General features: G+C 47.3%; 2 protein-coding genes across 4 annotated transcripts in view; one reads left to right on the top strand and one right to left on the bottom strand.

Moving 5' to 3' along the window:
• The window catches only part of LOC127033608 (zinc finger protein 420-like), a 512,279-nt gene that overhangs the window by 92,220 nt on the left and 394,757 nt on the right, over positions 1-25,302 (top strand). The gene's annotated exons all lie outside the window — the stretch shown is intronic.
• Positions 1,064-24,199, bottom strand: LOC127033616 (zinc finger protein 260-like). Its single transcript, XM_050921599.1, has 10 exons — positions 24,185-24,199; positions 22,382-22,603; positions 21,721-21,743; positions 20,279-20,391; positions 19,946-19,978; positions 18,463-18,567; positions 16,044-16,132; positions 15,186-15,312; positions 8,391-9,095; positions 1,064-3,084 (listed from the first exon to the last, which is right to left on the bottom strand). Exons 4-10 carry the CDS (start codon positions 20,307-20,309, stop codon positions 1,979-1,981), a joined length of 2,196 nt encoding a protein of 731 aa, XP_050777556.1. The 5' UTR covers positions 20,310-20,391; positions 21,721-21,743; positions 22,382-22,603; positions 24,185-24,199; the 3' UTR covers positions 1,064-1,978.

Raw genomic sequence — 25,302 nt, 5'->3', positions numbered from 1 at the left:
AGAAAAGCCAAAGAGGAATGTGAAGAACAACTAGCCAAAAACTCCAAAGGTAATAACAAAACGTTTTTTAAGTACATCAGAAGCAGGAAGCCTGCTAAACAACCAGTGGGGCCCCTTGACGATCAAAATACAAAAGGTGCACTTAAACACGATAAAGTCATTGCGGAGAAACTAAATGGATTCTTTGCTTCAGTCTTCACAGCTGAAGATGTTAGGGAGATTCCCAAACCTGAGCTGGCTTTTGTAGGTGACAAATCTGAGGAACTGTCACAGATTGAAGTGTCACTAGAAGAGGTTTTGGAATTAATTGATAAACTCAACATTAACAAGTTACTGGGACCAGATGGCATTCACCCAAGAGTGCTGAAAGAACTCAAATGTGAAATTGTGAAACTATTAACTAAGGTTTGTAACCTGTCCTTTAAATTGGCTTTGGTACCCAATGACTGGAAGTTAGCTAATGTAACACCAATATTTTAAAAGGGCTCTAGAGATGATCCCGGCAATTACAGACCGGTAAGTCTAACATTGGAACTGGGCAAATTAGTCGAAACAATAGTTAAGAATAAAATTGTCAGACACATAGGAAAATATAAACTGTTGAGCAATAGTCAACATGGTTTCTGTAAAGGGAAATTGTGTCTTACTAATCTATTAGAGTTCTTTGAAGGGGTCAACAAACATGTGGACAACGGGGATCCAGTGGACATAGTGTACATAGATTTGCTGAAAGCCTTTGACAAGGTCCCTCACGAAAGGCTCTTACATAAATTAAGCTGTCATGGGATAAAAGGGAAGGTTCTTTCATGGATTGAGAACTGGCTAAAAGACAGGGAACAAAGGGTAGGAATTAATGGTAAATTCTCAGAATGGAGAGGGGTAACTAAGGTGTTCTCCAAGGGTCAGTCCTCGGACCAATCCTATTCAATTTATTCATAAATGATCTGGAGAAAGGGGTAAACAGTGAGGTGCCAAAGTTTGCAGATGATACTAAACTACTCAAGATAGTTAAGACCAAAGCAGACTGTGACAAAGTTCAAAAAGATCTCACAAAACTAAGTGATTGGGCAACAAAATGGCAAATGAAATTTAATGTGGATAAATGTAAAGCGATGCACGTTGGAAAAAATAAACCCAACTACACATATAATATGATGGGGGCTAATTTAGCTACAATGGGTCAGGAAAAAGGTCTTGGCATCATCGTGGCTAGTTCTCTGAAGATGTCCACGCAGTGTACAGAGGCGGTCAAAAAAGCAAACAAGATGTTAGGAATCATTAAAAAGGGGATACAAAATAAGACTGAGAATATATTATTGCCCTTATATAAATTCATGGTACGCCCACATCTCGAATACTGTGTACAGATGTGGTCTCCTCACCTCAAAAAAGATATTCTAGCACTAGAAAAGGTTCAGAAAAGGGCAACTAAAATGATTAGGGGTTTGGAAAGGGTCCCATATGAGGAAAGATTAAAGAGGCTAGGTCTCTTCAGCTTGGAAAAGAGGAGACTAAGGGGGGATATGATAGAGGTATATAAAATCATGAGTGATGTTGAGAAAGTGGATAAAGAAAAGTTATTTACTTATTCCCATAATACAAGAACTAGGGGTCACCAAATGAAATTAATAGGTAGCAGGTTTAAAACAAATAAAAGGAAGTTCTTCTTCACACAGCGCACAGTCAGCTTGTGGAACTCCTTACCTGAGGAGGCTGTGAAGGCTGGGACTATAACAATGTTTAAAAGGGAGCTGGATAAATTCACGGTGGCTAAGTCCATAAATGGCTATTAGCCAGGAAGGGTAAAGAATGGTGTCCCTAGCCTCTGTTCATCAGAGGATGGAGATGGATGGCAGGAGAGAGATCACTTGATCATTGCCTGTTAGGTTCACTCCCTCTGGGGCACCTGGCATTGGCCACTGTCAGTAGACAGATACTGGGCTAGATGGACCTTTGGTCTGACCCCGTATGGCCGTTCTTATGTTCTTAAGCTTTTCCCAAATGGAGAGCATGTGTAGGGTCTCTCTCCTGTGTGGATTCTGCGATGTCTGAGAAGGTCTGAACGCTCTTTGAAGGTTTTCCCGCACTCAGAGCATGTGTACGGTCTCTCTCCTGTGTGGATTCTTTGATGTCTGCTCAGGCTAGAGCTCTGTTTGAAGCTTTTCCCACACTCAGAGCATGTGTAGGGCGTCTCTCCTGTGTGGATTCTCTGATGTGTGATAAGGTGCGAGCGCTGATTGAAGCTTTTCCCGCACTCGGCGCATGTGTAGGGCGTCTCTCCCGTGTGGAGTCTCAAATGTGTGATAAGGCTTGAACTCTGACTGAAGTGTTTTCCACACTCAGAACACGTGTAGGGCGTCTCACCTGTGTGGATTCTACGATGTGTGTTAAGCTGTGAGTGCCAATTAAAGCTTTTCCCGCACTCAGAGCATGTGCAGGGTGTCTCTCCTGTGTGGATTCTCTGATGTCTGATAAGATGTGAGCGCCAACTGAAGCGTTTCCCACACTCAGCGCAACCATAAGGTTTCTCACCTGTGTGGATTCTCCTATGTGTGATAAGGTGTGAGCGCCAATTAAAGTGTTTCCCACACTCATGGCATCCATAAGGTTTCTCACCTGTGTGGATTCTCCTATGTGCGATAAGATAGGAGCTCCGATTGAAGCGTTTCCCGCATTCAGAGCATCCATAAGGTTTCTCACCTGTGTGGATTATCTGATGTGAGATAAGGTGTGAGCTCCGACTAAAGCTTTTCCCACACTCAGAGCACATGTAGGGTCTCTCTCCTCTGTGGATTCCCTGATGCGTGAAAAGGTCTGAACTCCCATTGAAGCTTTTCCCACACTCATGGCATGTGTAGTGTGTCTCTTCCAAGTTTTTTCTCTCGCATGTAATAAGGTCTGACAGGCTACTTAAGTTTTCCTCTGGCCTCTGCTGAGTCTCACAGGCTTTTGCTTTTTCTGGCAGTGCACGACTCCCATTAACATTTCCTTTGGATTTTCTTGATAATGTCCCATGTGGTTCTATTTGCTCAGCAACTTCCTGCTGGGGATGCTCCTCCTCGTTCTCACTCACCATCCCAACACCTGATGGGAGACAGAGAGAATCCAGACATAGGTCACTCCCTGTGCCTGAGAAAAAGGAAATGTCAGAGACAGGAATGGAATAAGGGAGAGCCTAGTAGTCTGGCATTAAATGACCAAACTTTTCTGTCTGACCCTTCCCCGTCAGTGAAACCTGCAGTGAAAAACTTTCCCTTGACTTTACTGAATTTGGATTTCCTGTCTTGTTGAATGGGTCCCTGGGAACTGTCAGGCAAATATCCATGGAAAAGGGGAGTAGATGTGAGCTTTGTTGGTTGGGAGATTTGACTGTGTTTCGTCTCCTTGTGAGATGGGCAAATTGGAGGGGCTCTTGCAGCATTTCTGATGATTGAGTTAAAAACTGCCACCAACTTTTGTGTTCAAAATAGCTCAGCCCTCAGTGTGTTCAGCCTTTCGGAAAACCTGGCCAACAGTTTTGTTGCCCAAATGGTAGCTGAGTTCTTCTGAAAATCTGGCTCTAGGGGTGAGTGTAAGACCTTCTGAAAACTCTGGCCTCTGTGTCTGGAAGCTCTAAGAACTTTCAGAACTTTTATCTTGTGTGAGAGCCTGATGAGAAAACCTTCCTTCTGTAGGACTCAGCAGAGATTTTCTCACTGACTTACAATCATGATGTTTCATCTTGATCTCAGGTTTAGATACCAACAAAATGCATTTATTGTATTTTTACATGCAATGTAGCAAACACCCCTAGTTGGGCAGAGGGATAGAAGTAGGTCTGCCACTAAATCACATTCCCGTTCATCAGTAACTACCAGAGCAAGGTAGTAACCAATAGGCAACAGGTGAAAGACCCATTGTCCACGCTTAGAACACTTCAGCAGCTAGACCTCAGGAATGGAAGAGGCTAATGATCAGTTTCTCCGGGATAGTTACTTCCAAAGAGTGGGATGAAAGTGTTTGGCTGAATATTTTATTTGCTGAAATATTTTGGTTAACCCAAAAGGATTTTTTGATTTTTTTTCAGCAAGAAAATTGGAAAAAAATATGCACCTTGGGTCAACTTGAATGTCTATTATTGTTATTATAATGTTGGTTAGGCTAGCTAGCAATGGGGGGATAATTTGCACATCTATTTGTGTAAAAGGGCATGCAGCCTGGACTTCCAGGTGCACAGGGGAAACATGTCCATATTATGTTATTAGTCAGTGGGAAGCTTTGATTTTTATATGGTCTCCAAAGCCCTTCCCAACATCATGTAGAAGAAGGGGGAACCAGGAAAAAACATGGATTTGTTTAAATTGGAAGTGAAAAATAATTGAAGGTCTTCTGATGTAAAGTCATTCTTCCCTGACTGGGAATTGAACCCAGGCCATTGCAGTTAAAGTGCTAAATCCAAACCACTAGACCACCAGGGACATGATAATGTTGCTTTTTGTCTCACTTATGCTACACTTCCTTAGGCTACTTTCTTTTTCAGACTCTCCCCCAGTAGATGAGTCCAACAGCACCTTCCCCTGGTGGGAGAATCCTAAATTCCACCCTCCCACCCTGGTTACTCTGACCAGCTGATGGCGACAGCAAGTTAAATTAACCCCAGCTCTCTGGTCTAGAAAGCAGCATTTAACCAGCTTTGTAACAGCTCTGGTTTGCTTGCTGGAGACATAACCAGGACAGAAGGTGAATATCAGAAAGGGAACCTCAGCTCGCAAATAAACACCTTCAGGGCTCCTTCTACATAGAGACTGGGCAGCTGAACAGTCTCAAACCTGGCTGGCTCAGTTGGTAGCACATAACACTTTAAATCCCATGATTGTGCATTAAAGCCCCACATTGGGTGGTAGTAACAGCCACTCCTCCACTTATATTCACAGCCCAAAATGAAATAAACTCTCTGTCCTCTCTACCATCTTAGGCAGGTCATGTGTCTTCCTCCCTGTAAGCTTCAGTGAAACATGAAGAGAGAACAAACTGACGTTTGCATCCTCTGTTGAGACAGGTTTTTCTCCTCTTCCATTCTACCCCAGGCAACAGAGGGGGGATAATAACCATTTAATGGATAATTCCAGAAAGAAAAGTTTGGTCATTATAAATAGGATGATCCATTGAATCATATAGAAAGGTGGAACAGGGAGGGATCCCGAGAGTCAGGACCAAGTATCACTAGGCCATCCCTGACAGATGTTTGTATAACCCCTTCTTAAAATCCTCCAATGATGGAGATTCTGAAAATTTCCATTGAGGCCTCTGCCATGCAATCAACAATGCCTGGCTCGTGGTTAAAGGCTAGGCTGTGATTCAGAAAATTTGGATTCAGTTCCCAGTTTGGTCCTATTATTTTCTGTGAAAATATGGACAAATTACATCACATCTTTGGGCCTCAGTTTCCCTATCTGTAAAATGGGAACCGCCCTCCCACACTTTGTCTATTTCACCTGTGAGCTGTTGGCAGCAAGGACTCTCTCTCTCTCACTCTGAGTTGTATAACACATGGCAGAATCAGGGCCTCCACCCTTGGTCAGGGTCTCTGCAGTGCTTGGTACAACTGGGGCACTCACTCTTGGATGGGGTATCTGCAGTGCCCAACACAATGAGGCCCCAATCTAGGAGCCTAATGACGATACAAAAATCTCCCCTTTCATTTGTTTATTTTAAAAAGTCCATCTTTAGCCTTCAAGTTCAGGCAGAAAACATGGCCCAAGAGTCTCAGAAAAACCAAGAAAGTAATAACATTACCCCCAAAGGGAGCATTTTTAAACATCTCATGATTTTTAAGCTGCCCTCTGGATTTTTGAGTCCAGACTTCTAGTTATTGGTCTCAATCTAACCTTGGCTGAACTTTGGAACTGTAATCAGTGACATTGAACTAGTAAGTGGAGTTGTACAACCAATTTTCCTTGGGCCATTGGTCATCATAGCTTCCTTTACTGGGGTGGAAACCAAGAACTGAGTGTGTGCTCTTTCCACCCCAGTTCTTTCCAAATCCTTGGCCTTGGTTAGGGTAAATTTACAATTCTCCAAAATAGAAACCTTTAAAAAAACACTCAGAATTTCAGCTGTGTTAGTGAGCAATGGTTTCCTGAAGCATGCCCAGCTCTTCTTTAATTTGGTGGCACAGTTCCAGGCCGGGGACTCGATACAGGGCTGGATCATAATCTTTGTTTGTTACCAGAGCTGGAGATTCTATTCAAAAATAGCTATTTTTCTGCAGCTATTAGATTTCCAACACTGATTTTATACACATTTTCAACACCTACAAAGGATAAATTCAACAAAAAACCCACTTCTATTTCCTCAACACCTGTGTCAAGAAGGGCAGCATTCCCCATAACATAGGATTAGCTAGGAGAGATCTTTTGTAGGGCCTGGGCTACAAATCATTTGGTAACCAAATACATGGACATTTTGCCTAGTTCAAAATCATCTAATGTGGAATTCTATCCCCAGATCAGCTGAGATACTATTGACTTCAACAACTGCACTACACTGTGATTATATGCAGTTAGTTGGGGTTCTGCTGCTGTTCACCATTTCTGAGTGGAGATTTTAAATCACTGCTGTGTCTTTGTTAGCATGCCCAGTAAATTGGAGAGTTCTCCCCTGTTGACAGAACTGCACTTGAATTTTCTCTATGTCATCATGGAGGGGTGGGGAAAAAGCAAAGCTGAAATGAGAAATGATGACTTTAATAAATGTTAATTTGTCTTAAGTTCTCCAATAAATCTGAGCTACATCCTATCAAACTGAACTATTATCCAACTGGGTGAACAAACAGCCTTCAGGAAAGATAGAAACCCACATCACAGAGAGACAGAATACATGACAATGGAAGTGTCAAGTGAAATTCCAGAGCAGGTTACATCTGATTATTCAGAATCAAGACAAGAGATTCTCCCATCACATTCTCCTCTGATCCATTCAAACCTGCTTCACTCAGCACTGTCTCAATAGTCAGTTACATTATTTACAACATGTTTAGTATCCTAGCATCCCCATAATGGAGGACAAAACAGCTACCTTGTAAGAAGCGGCTTTACCAATAGATGGAACCTGGGATTTAAACTCCCAATGATCATACTGTGTTCGGGATCCACTTGAATTCCCCTTCCAGGTCTTTGACACTTTCATATCCAGTCACAGTGACTCTGATATAGGATTAAAGAAGTCAAACCATCATGTCCAAGCACAGACAATGGAGAATGCTTCATCATAGGACACTTTGAAAAATGAATGGATAGAATGTGATGACGATAAACTCTGCCTAGCTCAGACAAAAGGTAACAGTTCTGCAGTGATGGGGAAGTAGGGAATCTCTGAGTCACCCCATATCCTTCCACTGTCACAGAGACTGAAATGACACTTTTTTTCCTGCCCCTGCTCCTCTTCATTTACATATAATTAGAAAAGTTTCCAATAGAACTGCTCTTCAGCACAACCCAGAGCAATGTGAGAACAATTGGCAATGATACAATCTGTATCATTTGTGATTCTAACAATAACTTTGCAATAGGAGGAATGGTATAAATGTGATGCTCCCTGGTTCCTGATAGGAAGGGCACACTCGAAATACTCATGAGAGAATGGAGCTGACAGAAAGGACAAATGGGCCCACCTCATAACAGGGCAAACTGCAAAAGGCAAAAATGGGCCACTCATCTGGACAAGCTGAGGGATAACGGTGCTGCAAATAGCTCAAGCAGCTTTAAAAGTTACTATGTTGGACTCAGGAAAAAATATTAAAGAAAAAAAGTACTGATAGCCCTAGAGTGTTATGGTGTTGATCTCCCTTGCAGATTCTCTGATGGGTCACATGGGCTGAGGGCCAAGAGAAGCTTTTCCCGCACTCACGGCATTCATAGGGCCACTCCCTGTGTGGATTCTCTGATGTTTAGAAAGTGCCGAGGTGTTAGTGAAGCATTTTCCACACTCATGGCATTCAAAGGGCCTCTCCCCTGTGTGGATTCTCTGATGTTCAGAAAGGCCTGAGCTGCGAGTGAAGTCTTTTCCACACACACAGCATTTATAAGGCCTCTCCCCTGTGTGGATTCGCTGATGGGTAATAAAGTTTGAGCGGCGAGTGAAGGTTTTCCGACACTCAGAGCATTCATAGGGCCTCTCGCCTGTGTGGATTCTCTCGTGTTCAGAAAGGGCTGAGCTGCTAAGGAAGCATTTTCTACATTCACTGCATTCATATGGCCTCTCCCCTGTGTGGATTCTCTCATGTTTAGAAAGGGCTGAGCTGCTAAGGAAGCATTTTCCACACTCCTGGCATTTATAGGGCCTCTCCCCTGTGTGGATTGTCTGATGGGTAATAAGGTTTGAGCTGCGATTGAAGGTTTTCCCACACTCACTGCATTCATAGGGCCTCTCTCCCGTATGGATTCTCTGATGTTCAGAAAGGGCTGAGCTCTTAGTGAAGTTTTTCCCACATTCACGGCATTCATAGGGTCTCTCCCCCGTGTGGATTCTCTGATGTTTAGAAATGCCTGAGGTGTTAGTGAAGCATTTTCCACATTCACGGCATTCAAAGGGCCTCTCCCCTGTGTGGATTCTCTGATGTTCAGAAAGGGCTGAGCTCTTAGTGAAGCGTTTTCCACATTCACGGCATTCATAGGGTCTCTCTCCTGTGTGGATTCTCTTATGTTCAGAAAGGCCTGAGCTCTTAGTGAAGCGTTTTCCACATTCATTGCACTCATAGGGCCTCTCCCCTGTGTGGATTCTCTGACGCTTTATATGGGTTGAGTAGTCACATAAGTTTTTCCCACACTCAGTGCATGTATTTTTTCTCTTTCCCCTGAAGATTTCCTGCTGTTTTGTGGTTTCCTTGAGGTCCATCTGAGTTCCCCAACAGGAAATACATTTAAACACTTTCTCCCCTGGCTGGTTTCCCTGCTCTTTTTCTGGTCTGTGCTGAATCTCACAGGAGTTTCTCTGCTCATGACTCCTGGACACATTCCTTTTCAATCTTTGCCATAATTCTCTGTCTTTATCCACTTGCTCAACATTTCCCTGCTGAGAATTTTGCTCCTCTTTCTCACACTCCATTGCATCACCTGCTGTGATAGAGACAGAAACCTCAGACAGGGATGGAAAGGGGAAGGCCAAACCAAAACAAGTGCTGGAGAGAGGTCAAATAAAAACCAGGAACTGAACTCCCTCAAACTCTTCCCTCAAATGTAGTGGTGGGATTTTGTTTGTATTTTATATAATTTGGAATGGAGGATAACAAAAAATTATGAAGTGTGCATTAAGTGTATTGGTGTATGATCTGAGCACATCCTGCCAGCCACCCTCTTTGAATAACAGAAAGGAATGGCCAAGTGGGCCAGTGGGTAGAGATACATCAGCCAGAATCTGTGTCTGGACTGATTTCAAGGCAGTAACAGACCTTTGAGGGTCACCAATTTGTTGCAGGTTTAGCACTTTAAAATAAGTAAAAGAATGCCATGGTGGTTTTCTTTTGCATTGCAATTTGATGTTCCTGTTCAAAATGTTGTATGTAAATTAATACTGTTTTGTGTGTGAATGAGGAATGTGTGTGTTAAGAGGAAAGTGTGAAGGTCATCACTGAACCAGATGTACGAGGAAGGAACCGGAGACAGATGCAAGGGCACCAGGAGGCTGCAACACACCCTACTGAAATGTCAGAGGAGGGCAGACTGATGACGCTACAGATAAGACAGGCACTTATCAGTGGGGACAATATAGCTGGGATCTAAACCAGCCTGGGAGAACTCCCTGAGGAACTAGATGAAGGAACAAGATAAAGGATGAAAAGGACAATTTAAGAAAACAAGCACTCATCAAACAATTGATTACAGCACAATGGTGCAAAACTAATTGGTTCCAATGAAGGAAAATCACTATATAAACACGATGCCTTGCCATGAAACTTGGGGTTCATCCTGCCAAGACTTCCGCAGAGCATCATGTCATGACCAATGGAACCCAGCTCCTCCTACCCATGATCAACCTAGCTGGCCACTAGGTTGATCTGGACTGTGGACTGGTAAATATAACATCGACTGGCGGGACAGTGTGTGTGATGTGTGATTGAATGCGTATGCTAATATTGACCTGGGAGTGGCTAGCCCTTTGGGATCAGAAGAAACTATTATTTAATGACACTGGTTGTAAAGAACCACTCATCTCTGAATCCAGTGTTTCTGGTAGTCATATAAGAACTGGAATGCCTGAGAAAACTACCTTTACGTTTTCTTGTTAGCCAGTGTGGTGAAACAGGAGTTTACTTTTGTGGCTGGTTTGGTTTATTTTATAAAAGGAGTACTTGTGGCACCTTAGAGACTAACACATTTGTCTGAGCATAAGCTTTCATGGGCTACAGCCCACTTTATCACATGCATGCTTATGCTCAAATAAATGTGTTAGTCTCTTAGATGCCACAAGTACTCCTGTTCTTTTGCGGATACAGACTAACACGGCTGCTACTCTGAAACTTATAAAAGAATAACCACCAGTTTTGGGTTGTGTTTGCCCTATTTCTCAGCAGTTCGTCCTGAATTTGGCATTCTCAGTTGTGACCCACTAAGGCTCGGTGATAGGGTGCCAAGGGAGGGGGCTGGGTCATGGATTTACAGGGAGTTAGGTGACCCAACTTTCATACAGCCTCCCTTGGGACTGCCCTCTTTAGGGTATGTCTACAGTGCATCTGGAAGCCAGCTGCGTTCCAGGCTGAGTCTCACAGTAGTGCACTAAAAATGGCTGTGGATACATTGCTTTGATGTTAGGGCTCCGCCTGGAGTTCAGACCATCCATCCCATCCATCCCCCTCAACCCCTGGCTTTAGAACCCAAGGTACATGCCAAACAACAGCGCCTACACCGCTATTTGTGGTGAGTTAGCATGGACTTTGGCTGGGAGGCAGCTTCCAGGTGCAGTGCAGACATACCCTTAATGAGTGACACACTCGCTTTAGTATTTTCCAAGGCCAAACCCTGGTTCCCCTTAGAATTACAGAGTTAAAACGGACCACAGAGATCATCTAGTCTAACCCCCGGCCAAGGTGCAGGATTTGCTGTGACTAAACCAGCCTCCTTTTGAAAACCTCCAGTGAATAACCTTCCACCACCGCCCTAGGCCTCTGTTCCATTGTCCTACTGTTCTTCCAGTTAGGAAGTTGTTCCTGAGATTTAATCTAAATCTGCTGTGCTGTAGTTTGAACCCTCTGCTTCTTGTCCTGCCCTCTGTGACGAGAGAAGAACTGTTCCCCATCCTTTGTTTGGCAGCCTGTAGCGGGGAAGACCAGTGGGGACCACAACCTGCCCGTTGGGCTACAGTGCCAGGAAAGCCACCTCCACCCCTCCAGAAGATGAGGGGCAGGACAGGAAGCAGAAGTACAAGAGGGGGCCCTGCAGCTCAGTTGGGCTGGAGTTGCCGAGGCAGACAGACGCTTATCACCCGCTGCCAGAGTGGGACACTGAGGACCCACTAGGGCTGCCACTAGAGGACTGGCCAAAGCTCCCAGGGTCATCAGCCAGTCGAGGTGCCAATGAGCTGATGGGGCTGCCACAGACCACCGACCCAGGGAAATGGAGGCCAGAGGTACCAAACCCTGGGGATTGTAGGAAGTAGCCCAGGGAAACTAGACCATCATCTGTCTGAGTGTTGGCCTGACACCAAGTAAGGGTATTGTGGGTGGATCCCCCCGATCCAGTGGCGGATTACACTGCCACTGTTAGGAGCCAGGGCTGGGTCCCAGTGGGGTTAGGTGAGCCAGGATCTTCCTGCCACTCCACCTTTGGCCAGGAGGCCTGTGTTAGTCGACCAGCCGTCAAGCAAGGACGCTAGACTGTTTGGTTCTTGCCCTGGGCAAAGCCTCTAATTGTTTGCTGCCCCACCCTGCCTGAGGGCCTGGGCTTGGAGACTTTGCAGCTCTGTCCTGAGACAGACCAGGAGGGACGGACACACACGCTCACACAGCCTTTTGAGTATTTGAAGATCGCTGTTATATCCGCCCCCCCCCCCAACTCATTTCCAAACTAAACACATCCAGTTCCATCAGCCTTTGCTCACTGGTTTGCGTTCCACCCCTTTGACCATCTTTGTCACTTGCATCTGGATTCTTTCCAGTTTCCCTACATCCTGTCTAGTCACTAGTGACCAAAACTGGACCCAGGACTCCCCCTGAGGCCTAACCAGTGCTGAATAGAGCAGTACTATCACCACCTGTGATTTGCATTCTATGCTTCTCTTAATGCATTTGCTTCTTTTTGCATTACCATCACACTGTTGACTTCATGTTGAGGTTGTGATCCACCACAACTCCCAGATCCTTCTCAGCAGTGCTGCTGCCATGCCAGTTATCCCCCAGTCAGGATCTGTGCATTGGGTTTTTCTTCCCGAAGCGTAGCACCTTACACTTGTCTTTGTTGAATGTCATTGGTGTCTATAGCCCAGGTCATCAATATATCACAATCCCTTTCAAGTTTTGCTCTATCTTCCAAAGCGTTGACAACCCCCCTCAGCTTAATGTTATTTGCAAATTTGATCAGTATGCTCTCTATTCCTACATCCAGGTCATTAATGAAGATGTTAAATAGCAGCAGACCCAAAACAGATCCCTGTGAAACCCCATTTGAGAAATCCCTCCAATCCGACATCATTCCAATAACAGTTATTCTTTGCTTGCGGTTGTGTAACCAATTATATATCCACTTAATGGGAGTTCTGTTGAGCCTGCATTTCTCCAGCTTACTCATGGGACAGTGTCAAAAGCCTTTTTGAAGTCCAGGTTTATTTTAGCCACCAAACCAGTTACCCTATCAAAGAAGGATATCAGGCTGGTTTGTCATGCTACGTTCTTAGTAAATCCATGCTGTCTGCTACTGATTACCCCTTCATCCTCTGGGTATTTGCAAATCGAATGTATTTTACATTGCTCTAGTAGCTTCTCTGGTACTGAGGTCAGGCTGACTAGGCTCCAGCTTCTCCTTTTTCCCCTTTGTAAAGATGGGCAATATGTTAACCCTTCTCCAGTCTTCTGGGACCCCTTCTGTCATCTGAGTTTGCAAATATTGCCAGAGGCTCTGAGATTTCATCAGCTAATTCTAGGTTGAACAGCAAGAAAGGAGGTGGGGGGCTGGTTTAGGGGATTAAGAGCTCTGTTATCAACATTTCAGCTGCTGAGTTTGAACTGATGGCTGGCCATTCACGAGGAGTCATCAGAGGGAGGTGGAGGTTTCAGTTTGGACAGAAGGAGACAGGTCTGGAGTAGATAGGTAGATCTGTGATTCATCAGCATATGTGTTTGAGGGTGAGATTTCCGAGAGATAAAGTGCAGAGGAAGTGACCAAGGACTGAGCCCCGTAGAACCCCCCAAGAAAAGTGGAGTGGGGGTGAGGACGATCTTCCTAAGGACACGCTGAGGAAGTGGTTGCAGAGGTAGGAGGAGAACCAGGAAGAAGACAAGAAGTCAAGACAACGACCATGGTCAGTGGTATTAAAGGCGGCTGACGGGTCAAGAAGAATAAGGGTGGAGCTTTGCTTAGGGAGAGGTCATTAGAGACTATGACAAAAGCATTCTCAGTGGAGGGCCCCAAATATCTGCCTCTCTGAAACCTTCCCTTCCCGCTGTCACCAGATCCTTCCTGCTCCTTGGAGCAAACACTTGCCATCCCCTTCCCACTATCCTCAGTCTTTTCCACTTCCAAGTATCCCAGATCTCCTACCCAATCCCCCCTGCTCCAACAGCACGACTGCTGGGACCTCCATCCCTTTTCTCCATTCCCAGGCTCCCACTCCCCTAAACCACCACACTCCCTGTTCCCAGGAGATTCTGTCTCTGATTCCTCACCTCCTCTTACTTCCATGGTACCCATCCCTCCCTGATTCCCTCTAGTCTTCCACATACCTATCCCTTTCCTCCCACTACACTCAGCCCTCCCTACCTTGTGGCACCCAACAAGTACTAGCTCCCCCATCATTTTCTCCCCTCCCACGCTCCCTGCTCTCCTTTCCCCCTACCCCACAAGAACTCCTGAACAGAAACCTCACACTGCTCTCACAGTCATTGGTTGGTCGGGTCAAGAGGACATGCTGTGGTCACTGCCTCTGAGCTACACCCATTTATCTGAGTAGGAGCCGTACCACTATTAACTTTCAGACTAGGTGTATTGTGCATTTTGTTTGCATTCTGAAGGAGTTCCTCAGACATTTCCCCCTGATTCCAAAATTTCAGGGCTGAGAGCAATATTTTAAAGTGTTTTAAAATCCACTTGTAGACTCTGGCCTCTTCTGAGCTGCAAAGTTTTGTCAGCATAGCTCTGTTTGTTAGGGATGCAAAAAAACACATCCTTAATTGATATAATTATGCTGGGGAAAATCTCTCATGCAGACACAGAGTGCTGAAAAATTCTATTAGAAAAATAAGGAAATTAAATGCCCATAACCTACATAAATACCAAGTACAGGTTGCCCAGTTCTGCTGCATGCCTTTCCACTAGGTGGGTGGTGGCTAAACTTAAACCTCTGAAAACCAGAAAAGGAAGAGTTAATATACACACAACCCCTAAAATGCAACCTTAACTCTGCCCCATCCCTGCAGCTGGCACTAGCCACTGGGAATGGTTCAGTAAGGCTGGTGCAGAGGTTAAACTAACAAAGGAAGTGGAGGTTTCTCCATTTCCTGAAGTCTTCAAGTCAGAGCGGATGCCTTTCTGAGGGAGGATTTAGTCCAACACAAGGTATTCAGCTCAGTACAGCAGTAACTGGATGAAATTCTATGACCTGTGATATACAGGAGGTCAGACTAGATGACCTAATAGCCCTTTCTGGCCATAAAATCTATGATTCCAATATAGCTATGAAGGACTAGGAACATGCCATTGTCTGTGTTGTGTTCAGAGATGTGAATCCCAGCACTTCTCCACATGCCTCCAGCTATGTGCACTGGGTCAGCTGTAGCTGTAACTGGATGGTGAAGGGAGGAGTTGGAGCAGCTTGGCAGAGCTGTGACTGTGATTTGAAGGGAGGTGCATGTGAACCCTGAGGGACCTAGTCTGCCCCATTTCAATGCACTCAGTGGGCTGTTGCTGAGACAGAGCAGAGCAGAAGTGGCATTGTGGGGCTGGCGTGAACCTTAACTCTTCATTTCCCCTTCTAAGAACCAAGGGGACGGGAATCCTTACCCAGCGAGGTCACATTCTCATAGTTCTCCTGCATGACGTCTCTGCAGAGGGCTCTTTGACGGGGGTCCAGCAGAGCCCACTCTTCCCTGGTGAAATACACAGCCACCTCCTCGAAGGTCACCGGCCCCTGAAAGAGCAAGAGCCCCCCACTCACAACCTGCTGCCCCACTCACAGCCCGACTAGTCATGGGGGAGAGGAGCCAATCAAATGGAAGCTCTGGCAGGCTCACAGTCAGCAGAGTCCCACCCCCACCCTGCTCACAGCAGCCAGGAGGCAAAACAGGAGGGGAGATGGAGATCCCCTCACCCCCCCCAGCAGACAGAGGGGGAAGGGTCTTCTCATCCATCACACAACTACAAGCCAGAGGCTGATGTGGGGAATGGGGCCCCCAGCAGGCTCCAGGGTCAGCTCCCCAATAGGAATCCCAACAGATTTCCCATTGCCGGCAGCTGGAAGGAAAGGGAGGGGTTATCTACTCTAGGCCCCACTGGTGGGTCACCTCCCACCCCTCCTTCCAATCTCCTAGCAGCCTCTGGCCAGTAGGTTCATGTTCTTGCACTGGGAATCTGATACGTTTTCCCCAGCGCTGTCCAGGGTTCCCCCACCAGCCCCGTTCTACAAATAGGGTAATTTCCTCCCCCAAACCCCATGGGTCTGTTCCCGGAATCCAGGACTTGGGTTAAACAATTCCCAGCAAGTTTGTCACACGCCTTGTCCCCCTCCCTTTCTCCACCCTGGGTATTTCCTGCCCCCATCCCACCTCCACACTGAGCTCCCTCAAAGATCCCAGGCCCCCAGTATTTTCTGCCCCTCTCCCTCCAGCAGGAACCCACTAGCAACCCCACAATAATCCCTACCTGGACTGGCTCCACTACAGCCAGTTCCCTTCCCTGTCCCGTGGGAGGCTGGGACAATCTGGAGCCAAAGATGGGCGTTACTCTGCCGCCTGTCAGGGTGAGAAGAGTGACAGGGAAGCTTTCAGAAGGACCTTTAGTTCCTGTCACATCATGATCTTTCAAAGCCCTTTCCCTGCACAAGACATTTCTGACTCACATGCTGGGAAAACATTCCATCACTTTATCACAGCCCAGACCCAACCCCTTCCACCAGCGCTAAATCCACTGTGCTAGTTTTAAAATCCTGAGAGCAACTCCCCCAATGGTGAGGACCAGGAGGAGGCAGGGACAGGACAAAGTCTACCCAGTGTAGGTGCAGTAAATTAAATGAAGTTTGCTGGTGATAGCTGGAAGGCTTGGTCAATAGAGACAAATAGTGGACCATGAAGTGGGGCTCACTTCCATTTTATGTATTATGTTCCTCACCCTCATGCTTCAGGGTTTCAGCCACAACTGCAAGGGGTCAGGAAGGGACTTTCCCCCCTATGTATTCTTAGAGGGTTTTTTTCATCTCTTTCCTCTGAAGCTTCAGGAACGGCCAGAGAAGACGACAGGATATTGGGCAGGGTGTATCTCTCTCTCTCTCTCTCTCTTTGTGCTCCCATGCTCAGAGTCTAACTGATCATTATAGGTGGGATGGGGAAATTTTCCCCTTGGGTCAGGTTGTAGGTGACTTGGGGCTTTTTCCATCTTCCTCTGCAGTGTGGGGAACTCACTAGGATCACCCAGAAATATCTCACTTAACCATTTCCCTGCCACTGCAGAGGTCTGGGGCACTAGGGCACCTCGGTCCCTCCTATTCTCTGCCTGGGGCATGTAACAGTCTAGTCTCCTGTAGGCTGCAAGACTTTGGTCTCACTCCAGCTGTTGGGTTTAGTGGGCGGGTGCTGGGGGGTGTTGGCAGCCAGTGCTAGAGAGGAGGTCAGACCAGATGATCCAGTGGTCCCTTCTGGCCTTAGACTTTATGACTGGATGTGTGCAGGTTTGGGAGCTTGTGACCTTCCCACCCCCCACTTATTTCTCCTTCATTTTCTGTCTTCTCTTTCCCTCCTTCCCCTCCCTCTGCCCAGGAGACTTAGTGACCAACAATCCCTGGGTTCCTTTGCTCTCCTGCCATTGCTGACAGCACTCAATGCCGGTTTGCATCAAAACTTTCTGCTTCGTCCCCATTTCTACTAACCACTGCAGGGGTTTCAGTCTCGCTGGCTGGGATACAGGCAATGAAAGGGTTACAGTGCACAGCTGCAAACTGCCTCATTTCACAGCTGAGATAAGTAAGCAAGTACCACTTATTGGAAGCCAAATCTTTTCTGACCCCTGAACATTTACTATAAAAATAAGAATACAACATGTGTCCATGCTGAGTCTATATATAACTTGTATATTTCAAGAGGGTGACAAAGAACACTGACCACAATGAACAGGGGAGTGGGGGAGTGAGATTTTCTTTGCTTTAGATCATAATGAAACACTCAATATCTCACAGCCTCCTGACTGCTGTTCCTGAGCCCCCGGGGGTCACAAACAACCAGCTGAGAAACACCAGCCTAGATCATTCTTTTGTATCAACATTGATTACGCAGGGGAAGAGAGTGCTACATGGTACCCGGACAAAGTGTGAATAAGCCCAGTGCAATGGCATATATGGACCAACCCTGGGAACTGTTAATTCCAGTAACACCCACGTTTTGAACTCTCTGTCTTACTTCACTGTAAAAAGAAGACGAAAATTCATAAGATCTTACAATACCCTATAGCAACAAGTTGATGAAAAGTAGGTTAAATTCTTTTCAGCCGTGAAGGCCATGCACAGATGCAAGACGACCAACGACAGAAAATTCAATTAGTCCAAACAAAAGGGGCTAATAATGTTGTTCAGGGCCAGTACTAAGCTCTATGCTTGGTAAACAAGAAAACATGGCAACAAAGTTACCGAGACCAAATTTGGCCTTAGGGACATGGATTTAATTAGTAAACAAAATAATAAAAAAATTAACTATGCCACCTACTTTTATTCCTTTTGGGACTTTTAAAAAGAGATGGGGGGGGGGAAATCATCTCCCACCTCACCCCTGACATGGCAACACTGCTACTAAAATGATACATTTCCTTTCCGAGAGCCTTTGTTTTCATTATATTTTAATTTGCGTTCAATCCTCTTTCTCCTCATGATGCACGTTCATTAATTTGCACTTCATTTTGACCATAGTTCTATCCTGTTTCTCAGAAAGGCTCTAAGGGCTTGTCAGTTAAAATATGTTCCAAAGGGACCCATTGCTCCCGTGATTAGTGACTTCCTTAAACTCTCTGGGCTTGTAAGTTAAACTAGTTTTCTAAAAAGACCTCTCTTTTTAAGAGCAGGATCAGTAATGAAACTTACCCTCTTTCCCACAAGCCACTGCCTCTGTGCCTTTATTGTCTGGTACAACACCTTCAAATAATTCTGCTGAGGATGTTTCCCAGAAATTAATCATCATCGGGATGGCTAGGAATGTATTGGGAGAAAAGAAAATGAAGATTCTATCTTAAATGAATAAAATCATTCCAAGAAATATAAATCAATGTAAGGCATAATGTAAGCACAAGAAAAAAGTTTAGAGCAAAAAATGAATTAAAAGAATCAAACAAAAGTTGCATTCTTAAAGTAGTGCAGGTTATGCAAATATATATATAAAAATAAAATGAATTGCTGTTTTAATCAAAATAGATGCTAATAGCGGTTTTATTTAAAGTGTAAAAATCAGCTACAACCTGTGTCACAAGAGGTAAATAGTGCACTAAAATAATTATAAGTTAAAAATGTGAATACATTACCAATTTAGAGTCACAATAAAAAAAGTCTGTATTTTTTTAAAAAAACTAACTATACTAACAAACTTTCAAATATATATGTTTAAAAAAACCTCAGCCTTTGTATTTTTTTTTAAAAAAGTATCAAGCAGCCACTCAAACACAGGAAAAGTTGTCAAAGACCTTAGTGGTCTTTAAAAAAAAGCTTTAAAATCAAACTGAAAAAAGCTTTAAAATGACATCTGGCTTTAAGACTAAACTTGATAAGTTTATGGAAGCGATGGTATGATGGGATAGCTTAATTTTGGCAATTGAGCTTTGATTATCAGCAGGTAAGTATGCCCAGTGGTCTGTGATGGGATGTAGGATAGGATGGGATCTGAGTTACTGCAGAGAATTCTTTCTTGAGTACTGGCTGGTGAGTCTTGCCCACATGCTCAGGGTTTAGCTGATGGCCATATTTGGGGTCGGGAAGGAATTTTCCTCCACGGCAGATTGGCAGAGGCCCTGGAGGTTTTTCGCCTTCCTCTGCAGCGTGGGGCATGGGTCACTTGCTGGTGGATTCTCTGCAGCTTGAGGTCTTCAAACCACAATTTGAGGACTTCAATAACTCAGGCATAGGTTAGGGGTTTGTTATAGAAGTGGATGGGTAGGGTTCTGTGGCCTGCTTTGTGCAGGAGGTCAGACTAGATGATCATATTGGTCCCTTCTGACCCTAAAGTCTATGAGACTATCTAAACTTAATTAAAAACACAATTAATATTACTGCAATTAAAACTGCAAAATAAAATTATTAAAATTAGTGCAGTCAGTTAAAAATGCAATAATTAAAGAAAGCAAAGGCAAAAAAAATGAGTACTAAAAAAACTGCAAAACACTTTAAATGCTTATGTGACATTGTTGAGCTAAAATATTTAAGAGACAAGTCAGTTGAAAATATAATGGTGCAAGAAGAAAGTAACATCCCTTCCCATTGTTACACAGCTTCCAGGTGCTGGAGGCTGCGATCCTCTGTCGTTACCATCGTTATTGGTCACGGGAAGATTTCAGACCAGTCAGAGACAGACACGTACCTGTGTCGCTCCCCAGCCCCCGTCGCAGCATCTCTAAGGGAAGGAGAAGATGGGAAAGGTGAGAATTCAGGCCCTCGCATTCATGGAGAAATCCCCATTGCTTATTAATGGAAATGCTGTTAAGTACGAGATGGTGACAGAGATCAGAGGTCGATAACGCAGCCGCTGCAGACAGAGCCAGCCCCACAGGGCTGCTTCATGGGGAAGGGTGACTCGCTGAGCTGGGCTGTGAGATGGAGCCGAGGATCAGTGACATCACTGGAGTCCCCGACTCCTCCCCAGGGCCGGGGTCGCTCTAACCAGAGGAGACGCCACCCGCAGACTCCAATTCACCTTTGAATCCCAGCAGCACCTCCTGCAGCATGGTACTTTTCAGAGAGAAATCGCAGAGTCTCTTCTCCAGCTCCACAAACGACGGCTCTGGCTTCCGAAACGTCCCGTCCTCCCTGCTGGGGAAAGGAGGGGTAAGAAATAGGCCTGAGCCCCAGACCCTGAGCCCAGCAACCCCTAAACTCCAGAAAACCTGGATCTGAGCTTTGTAGCCTGAGATGGTTGTTGTCGTGGTGAGTCACCTCAGCCCTGTGCTCCCCAGAGAGACGGGAAGTGTGGAGACACTAGAGCAAGGAACGGAGACATTGTTCAGGAGCTTTCTCAGGGACGCTCTGGTTCTGTGGGGGGCAGAGCCACCCCCTATGCTAGTTTACTGCAGGAACAAGGGCCACCAGCACTGGCATTATGTGGAAAGGGAGGAGACAACAGACCAAAGAGTGGGCAGATCCTACATGCTGACAGTGGCCACAGACAGAGCCCAGCGCTCCAGCAGGGAATGAACCTGGGCCCTTAAACACCAAAACCCTCAAGTCCTTTAGCTGAAGCAGTAACCTTGGGGCGTCCAGCTCATTTCACAGAGAGGGCCACACTACCCTGTCCGTTATGGTCAGTGGCCCAGGGCATCAGGTTAGGACTCTGTGCCCTGCTCCATTCACAGTAGAACACCCATTGCTCTCCATGGGACACCCACATATAAAGAACTAGGAGAGAATCTGCCCTTCGTATCAGAAATAAAATTTTAGTTCTTAGTATTTTGCCAAGTCTTTGTCTGTCACACTCAGTGTCACTTAGGAGGAAAACAGTCCCTTCCCAGACACCCTGTAGGGCTCTGCTGGTTCTTCCCTGTGTTTCCCTTCCTTTCCTACCCTCTTTTCTCCATTTCTCTCCTGCTTCCTTTTCATTGTATCTCTCCTCTGTTCTTCCCTCCCTACAGCAACCCCCTATTCCCACCTTGCAAAGGTTTCACTCCCACCCTCTCCCTGATCCACCTGCTCAGGTGATCACCACGGAACGTTCAATGTTGACATCAAAGTGTTGCTTTTCAGTTGACACCCCGATGACATTAACAGGGGACAGGAGAGTTCACGCTCTCAGAGCTACGGCTTCAGGCTGCTGGCAGCCCCAGCAAGGCAACACTGTCTCCGTTTACACTGAGGAGGTGCTGAGGGCCAGCAACTCACTTTAACAAATGTGAAAGCTGAGATTCTATGCCCTCAGAATATGTGACGCAGCCACATCAGTCCAGGAGACAGGCCTGGTCTGTGTCTAGCAGCCCTGCTGTGACCTCATGAGCGATTGGACAGTAAACGGCTCTTCTCCTACCTGAGTCAGCCACTAGGGGAGACAGAATCACACGCTCCAAGGGCAGGGGGCAGCTTCCTATTCAGTGCAGTTATCAGACCTAACGGCCCATGAGGGGGAGCGAAATGGAGCCCAGGACTTACTTGCCGCCAGTGCTCCCAGCACCCTAAAGAGGGAGAGAAAGAGGAGGCTGTCAGTGGGGGTGTTTCTGGGTGGGGAGGCCTCCTGCTCTGCAGGGGTCACCACTGAGGCCTCGGGCAGTAGGGGAATTTCAAGTTTACATTCTCTGAGCAGCTGCCACCCCTACCAGGGACTTTCCCCTACACAGCCCCAGCAATCCCTGTGGGCAGGTCGCCACTGCGGGAGTCTTCTCCCCAGGCACTTTATAGGCAGAAGATATTTCTCTGCCTTGAGAATCAAATTCTGCCCAGTGTTGAGAGATCCAGAAGACCCCTGGTCCCACTAAACCCATTAACCTGCAGCGCGAGGAGCCTTGGGCCTGGCTTAGGACCTCAGCAGGGTAGGGGAGGGGATTTCACCCTCCAAGTGCAAATGCAGAGAGACATTTCCAGGAGAGAAGGTCTTGGGGCTGCAGCATCCAGGACTCCCAGGACCCATCCATGGCGCCACTGCCAGACTCACTGTGTGACCTTGAGCAGGGCTCTGCCCTTTCCTCTGCCTCACTTTCCCCATTTGTCCCATAGGGATAATGCCCTGGACCCCATTCTGTAAAGTGCTTTGGGGTCTAGGGCTCAGAAGCACCCATAGAAACGCTGCGTATGGTCATTGCAATGACAGCCTGACCTGCAGGGGTTGGCTCAGCGGCTGCTGCCCCTTCTTTCCTCCCCTCTCGCTGAGCAGGGAAATCTCCCAGGACAGGCTGCAGACGCCCTCATCCCTTCTCTGGACAATGGCTCTCTCTAGCTCTTCCAGCCGGGACAGCAGCCACTGCTCCTGCTCCTCCAGAAACCCTCGCAGCTCCTGCCACTCCCAGATGATCTTCTGCCTCTCGGCTGCCGTCTGTTTCTGCAACCACAGGGAGAGGGCGGCTCAGTAACAGGGGAACATAGAAAAGAAGAATGGCCAGACTGGGTCAGACCAAAGGTCCATCTAGCCCAGTACCCTGTCTTCTGACAGTGCCAATGCCAGGTGCCCCAGAGGCAATGAACAGAACAGGGAATCATCAAGTGATCCATCCCCTGCCGCCCATTCCCAGCTTCTGGCAAACAGAGGCTACAGGCACCATCCCTGCCCGTCCGGGCTAATAGCCACTAAGAGACCTATCCTCCATGCACTTCTCTAGTTCTTTTTAGAACCCTGTTAGTGTCTTGGCCTTCACAACATCCTCTGGCAAGGAGTTCCACAGGTTGACTGTGCGTTGTGTGAAGAAATACTTCCTTTTGTTTGTTTTAAACCTGCTGCCTATTTATTTCACTGGGTGACCCCTAGTTTTTGTGTTATGAGGCGGAAACAACACTTCCTTATTTACTTTCGCCACACAAGTCACGATTTTATAGACCTCTACCATATCCCCACCCCCACACTTTGTTCAGCTTGGAAAAGAGATGACTGTCTCAGGCTTTGTCTACACTGGCACATCTCTTCTGCTGACAAACAGCAGCTACACTGCGCGCCTGTTAGCAGCACGGCTGTAGCAGCACAGACGTGTCGCTAAAAGCTGCGGCGTGTAGCCATAGCCTCAGTCTTATTAATCTCTCCTCATACGGAAGTTGTTCTGGACCCTTCAGCATTTTGTTGGCCTTCTCTGTGCCTTTTCTAATTCCAATGTATTTTTTTGAGATGAGGTGACCAGATCTCCACACAGTATTCAAGATGTGGAGGTACCATGGATTTATATAGAGGCAATAGGATATTTTCTGTTTTACTGTCTATCCCTTTCCTAATGATTCCCCACATTCTGTTTGCTTTTTCAACTGCCACTGCACACTGAGTGGATGTTTCCAGAGAACTATCCACAGTGACTCCAAAATCTCTTTCTTGAGTGGTAACAGCTAATTTAGACCCCATCATTTTGTGTGTATTTGATATTATCTTTTCCGATGTGCATTACTTTGCGTTTATCAACACTGAAATTCATCTGCTCGGTAACTGGGGAAAACCATAAATGCGCCTCGGGGCAGGTGGCAGAGTTATTTATCAGAACACAAGATTTCTTGCAGTGAGTGATGGGAAGTTCATTTATCCCAGGAAGGGAGGAGGGATCAGGGACGGGGTGAGCTGTACATCACCAACAGGAGGGACACTTCTCCCCAAAACCTCATCAATGTGCACTGAGCCAAATCCTCCATCTTTGCAGCCCACATTTCATCTCCTTCTTCTCCATCCCCCCCAGGAGCTAGAAAGGATCCCTGGTCACTGTGACATCCAGACAGCCCGTGGGCAGGGGCTTTGGGCTAACACAGACTGACCCTCTCCTGCCCAGCTGCCTCCTGCATCCTAAAGGCATCATGTTACCCCGCGTCTGACCCTGCCCGCTCCCTGGGCTACAGTGGGGATGGTTCCCTGGCTGAGGCTGGCAGGGTGGGCCCTGCATTCACCAGCTCATTCTTATGAAAACTTAAGTGGCGGGGGGCTCTGGGCACCTACCAGCAACTCCTCACTTTGCCACTCCTCCTCGGCTTCTCGCTCTTTTCCCAAAGGGGCCAGATACCTTTGTGGTACCTCCTGGAAGAAGAAGGGGAAGGAGGGTTAGAAACTGCTGCAAACTTCCCAGCTGCCAGATTTCAGGGCCCCTCCTGCCCTGCAGACGCCTGTGCAGGGTCCCTGGGACTCAAGACTGAGAGGAGATGGTGAAACAGGGAGCAGCTTTTCCAGAGGAAACGCAGGGCCCCAGGCTGCAGTGACAGGGCTGCAGCCCAAACCCCAGCTCTTCGGGGCCTCACCCACATCCCAAGCAGGAAACTTCAGACAGTCCCCCACTTTCCCCAGCTCCAGCCCCTAAAGCTCCTGCAGGGCCAGATCTGAACATGGAGCCCCCCCCCAAACATCCCCCAATCCTCAGCCCTGACCCCTGCAGCGCACCCCAAACTCCCAGCAGCCCCACAGTCCCCCCCAGCCCTGACCCCCCAGCACATCCCAAACTCCCAGCCCCCCCACAGTCCCCCCTAGCCCTGACCCCCCCCACTACACCCCAAAATCCCAGCTCCCCCAAAGTCCCCTCCCAACCGGGCTCTGACACCCCAGATCCCCCACGCCCCCCGCTCCCGGGCCCAGCCTGGACTCCCAGCTCTGTAGCCGAGCCGCGCTCCAGGCCCCTCCTGCAGCTCCCGGCCCAGCTGCTCCCGGGCTCCGTCGCCCCGGCTCCGCCCGGGGCCACTCGTCCCCCGCAGCCCCGGACAGCCCCGCTCCGGCCGCGGGGAGCTCGGGGACGCCCTCCCCCCCCCCGGGCAGGGGACGAACCAGGCAGCCGGGCCCGGCTCGGCCCCTCCCGGCAGGAGCGTGTCCGCCCCACGCGTGTCCCCGCCCCCCGGGCCCTGCCCGCTCCGCGCTGCCCCCCGGCCCCACCGCGCTGCCCCGCGGGCTGCAGGGCTGGAGCAGCCTCAGCGCTGCGCTCTCGGCCCCGGCCATGGCGTACAGAGCCTGCTCCCCAGTCCCCACTTTTGCTACACTGAGCATGCGCACCCGAACTGAGCATGCCCGGTAACGTTTGCTGTCGCCGCTGCCCTCTCTGTGCCCTCACTTCTATTTATGATTTGCTACCTCCG

Source organism: Gopherus flavomarginatus, chromosome 13 (assembly GCF_025201925.1).
Source record: "Gopherus flavomarginatus isolate rGopFla2 chromosome 13, rGopFla2.mat.asm, whole genome shotgun sequence".
Taxonomy (NCBI): domain Eukaryota; kingdom Metazoa; phylum Chordata; order Testudines; family Testudinidae; genus Gopherus; species Gopherus flavomarginatus.
Note: the sequence above shows the minus strand (reverse complement) of the source record. Positions and strands in the feature narration are given on the sequence as shown.